At 39.6% G+C, this 10,145-nt stretch overlaps 1 protein-coding gene across 1 annotated transcript in view; it reads right to left on the minus strand.

Moving 5' to 3' along the window:
* LOC107749699 (membrane-associated guanylate kinase, WW and PDZ domain-containing protein 1-like) overlaps positions 1-10,145 on the minus strand; it is a 22,546-nt gene that overhangs the window by 11,226 nt on the left and 1,175 nt on the right. The window contains exons 3-8 of the mRNA XM_016564845.1: positions 8,068-8,159; positions 6,922-7,114; positions 4,942-5,253; positions 3,120-3,317; positions 1,701-1,788; positions 1,506-1,557 (exon numbers count right to left, since the gene is read on the minus strand). Coding sequence (XP_016420331.1) covers positions 1,506-1,557; positions 1,701-1,788; positions 3,120-3,317; positions 4,942-5,253; positions 6,922-7,114; positions 8,068-8,159 — 935 coding nt within the window. The remainder of the gene's footprint in view (positions 1-1,505; positions 1,558-1,700; positions 1,789-3,119; positions 3,318-4,941; positions 5,254-6,921; positions 7,115-8,067; positions 8,160-10,145) is intronic.

Genomic DNA, 10,145 nt, shown 5'->3' on the forward strand with positions numbered 1-10,145 from the left:
TGCATAACACCGCCCAAATGTTCACGCAAAGAAAGAAGGCGTAACTTTATTGTTGCTGTAGTATTGTTGCTGTCGCCGCCATGTCGTGAAGAGCTTTGTGTTTTGTTGTGAAAGCGAAAATACTTAGTTTGGTCTTCCAAAAGAGGACGATATCCGCTTCGTCATGCCTAGAGCTGATCTGTGCTGGTCGCTGAGGAAATACATCAACTTCGCGCTGTGGATCGCCGGATCAAAAAAACTTCATATTCATGACGTGTCATGTCATGATTATGAAGGTGTCATGTCATGATTATGCACACCCCTTCAAGTAAAGTGTAACCAACATTTTTTTAAATACATTTTTTATGATATATCTGTAAGATGTTTCTCTTAGACAGCACTGTGATCAGATGGAGGCTTTTGCTCTTTAGAAATAGACCTCACATGTTTCTTCTTGCCAAACTTGTGTTGCCTGCATGTACAGTACAGACGGTCATAAACACTGTTTGAAATCAGAAAACACGTGCGATGCTAAGCTTCCACACATCTAACACACCAAATCAAACGTTGAGTTTGTGCAATCTGGGAACCACAACAATGGAATTCACAAACAATATATGTTACATTGTCATTTGCTAACAAAAAAAAATTGTTCAGCCTGATTTTTATGCCAAATGATGTGCTCTCAATAATGTTAAATTGTTGATATTTCAATTTTGATGTTTCAGCTCATCTCCAGATTGATATACGATCTTGGAGATGTAAATTAGGACATTTGTGTTTAATATCCGTTTTTTCCATTTAATATCACATTTACATTTAAAAAAGGAGAACATTGTTACACTTTTAAAAAATGATAAATTAAAAATGATAACTAATTAAGGTGATAAATAAAACAAAGATTAGTGCATGTTACATGTTTTTCAGTGTAGGGTTAGGATTAAAGTTACACATCAGTTATTTCAGTGTTTTTTGTCTTCTTAATAAATCAGCAAATCTGTGTTTTGTTTTGTCCATTATGAGGTATTGGAGTGAAGACTGATGTGAAAATTAATTTTAGGCATTTTAGCATTCCCATTGATCCGCATGCGCTTTATGGATTAAAAAAAAATCTACAAATCATCAAGAAGTACAAAAGTGAGTGCAGATCCTGTATTTTTAATTTGAAGTCATTACAGTTTTTATTGATCTATGCACCCTGGTATTGTTTGAGCACAGTAATAATTTCACATCTTTCTGATTTCTTGGCATCTTAGCACAAGGCTGCAAAATGATAAAAAAAAAAATGGGTCTGAATATTCTGGGCACAAGTTCAGCCTTAAGAACAGACTGAACATCAAAAGTAAAAATAAATAAATAAATAAATAGTTACAAACCAACTAGTAATCTGCTAGTAGGACTAGTCCTGATCCCCGAAAACATTTCTATGCCAGTTTAAGGAAGACTTCACAACCTGTCCCTCTTCATCTAGATTTAGTGTGCATCACTGCTCAACACAACACACACAATCAGACCTGTCCTCTCACCTGACTGTAGGTTGCTGGTTGGGTCAGAGCTTGTTTGGGTTTGTTATTCCTGCTGGATGAACAGAAAGGAACACTCATGTTACTAATAACTTTTTTATTATCATTATTATGAGTATCATTACTAAATCAGGACATACATACTGTACATCCATACAAATGTTGTACAGATCCTAGTGAAGTGTGTGTGTGTTTCACCTGGGCTCTGTGCTGCTCTGAGGTGTGTGTGTAGTGGTGATGGTGGCGATCTTCTCTGCGTTGGTCAGTAGCGATGCGTTTGACGTCTCTGTTCGGGCAGAGAGAAAGACAGTTGTTTTAAAAGCACTGCTAAATCATGCTGGAGTACAGAAAATGCGTGAAATGCAGCTACAGGCGGCAGTCATCGAAGTCCGAGCATGTGAGGAGAACACGAGCAAAACATACAACCCTGCAAGGAAAGATGCTGTGGATTCATCTGTACTGTTGACCAATATCTGCTGGCTTTCACGCAGCTGCACGGGTCGAGACTGTACCGCCACGGCAACAGAAGCTGAAATCTGATGGGGCTTCAGATTGTTCTAGGTTTTGTGATGTTTTGACCATGCATCTTGACTATTTTTCATTCGTTGTGTCTGGACCAGTGTTAGGGTTAGGGTCACTGATCTGCTGGGGTACTGTATCATCTCTAGATACAGGCATACTCCAGAATTCAGATTCTAGGCCATAAGCCACCTGAAATATGAGCAAAAAAGTAAATGAATTCATCACAGCACCACCTTGTGGCTAATTCTTATAAAAATGGTAGAAAAGATCATATCTATATATCTGCATGTACATAAACGTTTGAGCTGCCCACTGCCTGATCTCTGACCTCCCTACCATCTCTGTGTGTGTTTACCCATGATAGCCTTCTTAGAATCAAAACAGTCATCTTGAATCAAACTGCCCATGAGAATTGCATGCGTTCATGTGTGAGAGTTCAAAATATCCTGATGTTTTTTGATGATTGGTTTAAGGCTGTTGCTGCTTGATCAGTCACTGTCCTCTAAACAGCATTCACAATAAACAGTCAGAGCATCTTTCACAGAACTGGATGGTATCATCAATATGTGATGATCCTATGAATACATTAGATTTTACTGAAACAATAAAACCAAAGTATAAAGCCACAGGTGAATCCTGTCAGAACTGTAATCATCCAGAACAAACAGTAGAGGCGTGAGAGTTTAACAAAATCATTTAGTTTATAATCATTTCCATAAATGGGGGCATAATTGTAAGAATAATTGTAATTTTAAAAAAAACAATGTAATTTGGATATAAAATACTGTAAAGTTTTGGGGCATAAAATAGAATTTAGAGAAATACATTAACTTTACCATTTGTTTCAATTTCCGCCATTTTGAACTGTCAAAAACACATTAATCCCCAAATAAGGATCAGGTCATTTTAAAACATTTCTTCAGTTCCTTACAGTTTTTTTTATATTTGAGTGTTGGTGTGTGGTGCTAGAGGAGCCCAAACAAAACTCCAGTCCTGCGGCGAGAGTCTGGAGACTCCAGAGAGACTCCAGAGATCTCTGTCCGCTGCGAGAAACCCTGCAGCGTTACTGAGAGGGACGATGATTTCCGAACTCACCGTCTCCGGGTATGATGCGCAGCGAGACGGCTTTGCCGGCCTCTTTGATGAGGTTGACGATGTCCGAGTGCGATTTGTTGGTGATGGAGCAGCCGTTGACTGCCAGGATCCGATCACCCACCTTCAGCTTCCCGCAGCGGTCAGCCGGACTGCACTCGATGATCCGGCCTATTTTATGAGGCATGGCCGTGTTCCCCGCTGTGTGTGTGTGAGTGTGTGTGTGTGAGAGTGAGTGAGTGTGAGTGAGTGTGTGTGTGTGAGAGTGAGTGAGTGTGAGTGTGAGAGTGAGTGTGTGTGTGTGTGTGTGAGTGTGTGTGTGCGTGCGTGCGTGTCGCAGTTCAGAGGCAGAAGGGAAAAAGACAGACAAAGGGAGACAAAGAGACAGAAGAGGGAAATGTCAAGTAAGTCAAGTTTTCTCATGTCAAGTAAAGTCCGCCAACGTTCAGTGACACAATCTGAACACCAAAAATCAAATCACAGTCATGAATCGATCACATCCATTGTTTTAAAGGTCTTCTCTCAGATTTGTTGCCGTGGTTAGAAATATCGATACTGATGTGAGTATCAAAAGTATCAATACTCAAATATAAAATATGGATACTAAGGTGTGTTTCATTTACATGTAATTTTGTTTATTTAACAAAAAATAATGCATGCAATATGGATTAAATTGGACGAATAACCTATGTCAGCAAATAATTGTGTAGGAAAGAACTATTTTCCTGCTCATCGGAACGTTAATATAAATCATACACTATCAGAACAAAAAAGGTTGTATTTTATGCATTCAACAGCCTGTCCCTGCAGTCCCTTATGAAAATGACCACAGTTTAACTACCGTATTGGCCCGAATATAAGACGACCCTGATTATAAGACGACCCCCCTTTTTCCAGATGTACCTTTTGGAAAAAGGCTTTTTAAAAACCAAATCTTGTTTTTTTCTCAGTAAAACACATTTTGTCTTCAATTATTTTCATATTGCATATTTTTCCTATTTTAATTTTTGTTTTGAAAGTATGATAAAAACTGGTAAAATGTACCAACAAATCACATTTAAAAAATATACACTTTTTGATATACCATAAAAAAAAAAAAATAGGTAGCCCATCTGAATTAGGACATTTACGCTATCCATCTAATAGTAGCCTACCAAAATCTTATGAACAGTAGAAGTTAAATCTTACTGTAGTCGTCAAATCTTGGTACTGTCTTACGTTTTAAAATCACAAAGGGAGTTTGGTCCCATCAGGCTAACGTGACAGTCACGACTCATGCAGCTGTAAGGTTTTCTGCTTCTTTTGTTTTTACTCGCGATCTTTACAACACGCATTACATTACGTATTTCATGGCACACTCGTTTTATGCGTATTTGGCGCCACCTAGTGTTGTGGGTGTATTATTGACATGTCAAAGTCTAGACCCTGAATATAAGACGACCGCGTTTTTTCAGATGTATTTCCAAGAAAAAAATATCGTCTTATATTCGGGACAATACGGTATAGTATTTGTAGATTTCCATGGTTACCATTACAGTAAACATAGTTTAACCATGTGTAAACAAAAATATAACCTAATAAGTTGCAATTAAGGCATGCTGAATGCTAAAATGCATTTCAAATATAAAGTTAAGTGGGTATTATTACCCATTTTAGTCTTAGTAATTTAATAAATGTAATAATTTAAAAGATCAGTTTAGAAGTATCGTATCAGTTTCAGTATCGATGATACTGGCCTTTAAAAGCATCAGTATCGTATCGAAAACAAAATAAGTGGTATCGCCCATCCCTAGCCGTGCGCTGGCCGAGCACACGAACACCGTACCGAAGGTGGAGCCGGCGTCAGGCCGTGACACGGACGACACAATGACGAAGCCGAAGCCCTCGTGCTCGGCGCGCTGGATCTCCACGTCGTAGGGCTGCAGGGTGGCGGGCGTCATGTTGACCACGGTGCTCCCGCTGCCGCCGCCTCCACCGCTGCCGATGCCACTGGTGCTGCCGGAGCCCGAGCTGACGGTGTTGAGCGAGTTCTGGCTGCCCTGCGGAGTGCGCTTCTCCTCCGTCAGCGACGGCGCCTGCGTGCTGCTGTGGTGAGAGGAGGCCGGGGACGGTGGCACGTCCGCCTCGCCCTTATACACTGCACACACACACACACACACACACACTGTGATCCTACAGACCCACAAATGCACTGTGGTCAGTCTCTCACAAGGGCAACATTAATGATTTAAATGTCCTATTTAATAACAGGAGAACTGACACAATGTGGTTTAAATAGTTTTCTGTCTTGCATTTTATTTCTCAAAATTAGTGATGTGAAAAAGGTGGAATTAGCACAAATGATTTGACGCAATCTCTTATTTACAGGCAAACATTTGACTGTTTGGTGGTCTACTGAAATGATTAGTTGTGCGTGCCCCAAATTATGTAAATAATACATCATTTAGCATTTGATTGCATATCTGTTGCTGCATAATAGTGGCCCTAAACTTTGTGATAGTGTCTTCTGTTTTTCTTCTTCTTCTAAACACCTTCCACTCACTGTTGTTCTTGAAATAATTTCCCAGTAGGGCTGTGCATCTTTGGGTTGACAGTGAATCGATTCAATTAATGATTTATAGGTTTTCGATTCGATTCAAGAACTATTTTTTGTAAATTCAGAACGATTCCACTCGAGACAATGGGCAATTAAATTAAATTCGATTCAATTAGCAATTTGATTCTGCATTCTTTAAGTGCATTCATAGGATTATTTAAATGCTTCCCCTAAATTCTTTAAATGTTTATTCAGGGTGCAAATTACACAGCTGCCTTTATTGGGTCAGAGGAAAAAAACACTTTCGTCCATTGTTAGATAGTTACGTTAGTAAACTCTATATCATTAGTTTAATGATGCTATAGCATGACATATGGCATATGTAGAAATTTATGTAAGACAAAATGTTAAAAAAAAAGGCTTTAAAGGTATTATTTTGTTAACTATAGTCTATAGTGTTATTATATAGGCTATCAGTTTTTATCACGTCTTTGCATGATGTGAGCTTCTTTCCCAGCATCTCAGTAATAAAAGTGCTCATATTTAAAATACGTGCACATAACCACGAAGCACAACATTTACAGTACGGTGCTTGCCAGTGGTCTAAGAGAATTTCAAAATTCTTTGATCTCTCTGAACTCTAAAGTGGCAATGAAATTACCACACAACCTTGTGGTAATTTATGTTTTCTCAATATTCCAGAGGTGTGAATTCAACAAATGTTGAAATGTTAGTGTTTAAATAATGTGACTGACTTAGATTACAACATTTGTAAATACTACTCTCAATATGAACACGCATCATAGCATTTCAGATTTCAACACAGGCAGTAATGCTCTTGGGTTTGTTGCTTTGGGCCTTTGCGTGTACACATGTGTGTGTACATTTATAACATTATGTTTTGTATTATATTACCTTTGCATCAAATTACAAAAAATGAGTTAACGCTAATGCAAGGCTGTTTCAGAGCATCTACGGTAAATTTGACGTTCTCTCTGCCGTTATCAGTCTCTCTCTAGTTTAAGCTTCTAGCTTCTAAGTCGAAACATTATCATGCAGTTTTTATTTTGCTATCTGAGCAAATGGGAAGGCAAAAATAAATTTGTTGTACAAAATGTGAGAAATGTGAGAACGGTCCATAGGATTTTCAGCATGTTATGCTGTAGTGTTAGAAGTGATGAAAAATTTAATAGAAATACATATGAAAATAAAACAATTAAATGAACTACAATGAAAATCAAACTAGAAAAGCAGATGCCAGTGGTGTACCTCCGTAAGCGTTTTTGCGGCGGACAGTAAGGTTGACGTGACCCTGTTTAGCCGCCTGCTGCATGAGCTGCACCACCAGCTGATGAGACTTTCCCACCACCGCCGTGCCATCGACACAGATGAGCTCGTCTCCGGAGCGCAGACGGCCGTCCTCATCCGCTGAGCCGTACTTCACTATGTGCCCTATGTAGATCTGCCATGCATTTCATGAGAAGAACACTGGTAAGCAGGACAGCTCTTGCAGGCTGCAGACTGTGACATAAGCCAATTCATGTAAACCATTGCCTCACTATGTTTCTCTGATACTGGGACCCTGTCCTTCATATCACGCTTAACACTCTGGAGGTGAAGCTAGCACATAGCAGCTGTCTCCATTCAAATCAATGCACGCCGTGTAAAGCCCAATTTATACTTCTGCGTCGAACCTACGCCGTAGCTTACGCATAGACGCACACCCATACGCCGTAGCCTGACGTGCACCTCTCCAAAAATCGAACAGCGCGTCAATTCTACGCGGACCGCAAGCGCTGTGATTGGTCTGCAAGAACCCCTCCTTCCATATGTACTTGAGTTTTGTGTGTGTTTATGTACACTTTAATATATTTTAATGTTACACCTTCTTATATAAAATAAAACAAAGCAAAGAACAAGTGTCTTATCATTTATTATACTACATAGCATTATACATCAGTAGTTGTCCGCAACAAACAATGTTGATCTGCCGTGGTACAAGTCCTTGTGCAGATTGAAAGAATGCCATCATCTCCTGTTCCGTTGTTGTCTCCTTTTTGTAGTTTTAAATAATGATTTAATGATTTGATATTTATTTGCCGCCGTCACGGCTATAATGCTTCTCCAACGAGCCGCTTCTTCTTCGGCTTTTGCCGTGGTACTGCGGGTTACACCAGCAACATGCCCGTGGACACTGCAGACTAGCGGTTTGCATGTGTACTGCACGTTGACGCGGACAACGACGCAGAAGTATAAATGAAAACTGACGCATAGCCTACGGCATAGGTCCGACGCAGAAGTATAAATCAGCCTTAAGAAAGCAGCAGTGATTGGGACAGACTTGCAGTATCAGCTCTGCTCTTACAGCTGTTGTTGGAAGGATGCATGTATATTTGTGTGTGCTCTCTGACTCACCGGTTCTCCGGGTTCATTTCCCCCCAGGATCCGGAAGCCAAAGCCTGTGTCTTTCCTCCAGAGGAAAATGTCTTGTTCTTGAGAGTCTGGTACTGAAAAAAAAAAATAAATCTCTTTATTTGCTAGCATGTCTCTACGTTACAAAGGAGATACACTGATTGCAATGCAGATATATTACAGACGCTTTATAAGACTTATTTTGTCAAAAAGCACATATACTTTTACAAAGCTCAGCTTTGCAAATGATAAATTCTTAATACAAAATGAACACACCAGTTCTATAGATAGCACTAGGTTTTTACTGCTATTGTTAGTAATTCATTTGCATATATGCATTATGAAAAGACTGCAGATGGGTGAGGTGTCTAACGCTGTTCCCCTGCCTGTTCCCACACTGACTGTCAGACGAAGCCTCAGCCAAACAGTAAGTATGAGCAGAATGCTCACCACATAGGGAACAACATAATGTTAACCACAGACGCTTAGCATGGAGCATTTAATTGGCCTGTTCACACAGTTCATTTCAGAGGTCTGGATCTGCCAAGCTCACTCCGTGCGGAGCATTTAACAGGCCTGACTGGGAATTGGCACTATGAGCGGGAGCCATCAGGAGTCGCCCAACAATCTGGCACCAAACCGGCCTGTGAGCACATGGACATCTACTCAGGTACATCCTACACTGAACAAAATTATAAACGTAACACTTTTGTTTTTGCCCCCATTTTTCATGAGCTGAACTCAAAGATCTAAGACTTTTTCTATGTACACAAAAGGCCTATTTCTCTCAAATATTGTTCACAAATCTGTCTAAATCTGTGTTAGTGAGCACTTCTCAATCATACTGCCATAACCTTCAGAACTACAGGCATACACATTAGATATAACAAAGGCGGGGGTACAAATTAATGCAATATATATATGGCATCTGTAGGGCACCAGAATGCAGTGTACTTACATTGAGTCTTCCTCTTCAAATACTCTATAACCAAGTGTAACTGCTGAGAATGGGCCATACATAATGAAGAGTGTGTGACAGAAACTGAAAAAATGCAATCTTTTAATTCCTAAAGCCTGTTTTTACTTTTTTGTTTTTTTTTACAATGTGTCAAAATATTTTTTTTCCTGTATCCCAATGTTAAATTACAAATTTAATATGCTGAATAAGTACTGTAAATCACTATGTAAGTATAAACAATGTGAAACACAAGGTCATGCAAATTCGTGGGACTTGAAACCATGAATTTGGCATTACTAAAACCATGATCTACTGTGATACTGTGGATCAGGACATATTATTAAATAGGCTTAGATTGGTAGGACTATCAGAAAATGCTATTTCATTGTTTATTGCTTATTTAAAAAGAAGAACCCAATGTGTACAGATGGAAGGTGTAGCAAATCAGCTCAAAAGGGAAATGCATATAAATAATTACAATTAATTATGATTAATTACAATTATTTATATCAGCTGCCAGTAGTAACTGTAGCAGAATTAAATTGCCCTCAACTAAATCTGTTCGTCCAGCGAACATTCAGTGTAAGTTCATATCAACTCTAGGAAAGGATATTTTCGTGGCCACAGAAAACACCTTCATACAGCATTAGAGAAACCAGAGAATGCAGTTATGGAAAATTAGTCAGAACCAGAGTTAAACACCATCAGTGCCGTTTTACAACGGGGTCTACCGCTTATAATAAACCTCTGTTTTGTTTAGTTAAATGCACGATACTTGCATTGCCTTGGTCTTTGACGAGTGTCCGGATGCAGTCTTGGATGAAAATCTTGATGGTTTCAAGGGTTTGGACTTGCGATCACGTTCTTCCGGGTTTGAAGAGTGATGAATTCCAAAGATGTTCTGACTCGATGGTGATTGGTGTTAAATCTAATGAAAAATGGTGTGTCTGATTGGACCAAATGCTACATAATTCCCCCCTTTCAAACGTTGTTGTCCGTCCAATAGACAACAGCGAGCAACGTCAAAGGTGCAGAACAAATAAGACACGCACCTGCCACTCACGGCTGGGAGACAGTGGTGGCTCTCGGGCTGCTGGTTGCCTCCAGGAGTGGTTGTGGTGCC

This window comes from Sinocyclocheilus rhinocerous, unplaced genomic scaffold (genome assembly GCF_001515625.1).
Source record: "Sinocyclocheilus rhinocerous isolate Xijiao unplaced genomic scaffold, SAMN03320098_v1.1 scaffold2107, whole genome shotgun sequence".
NCBI lineage: Eukaryota > Metazoa > Chordata > Actinopteri > Cypriniformes > Cyprinidae > Sinocyclocheilus > Sinocyclocheilus rhinocerous.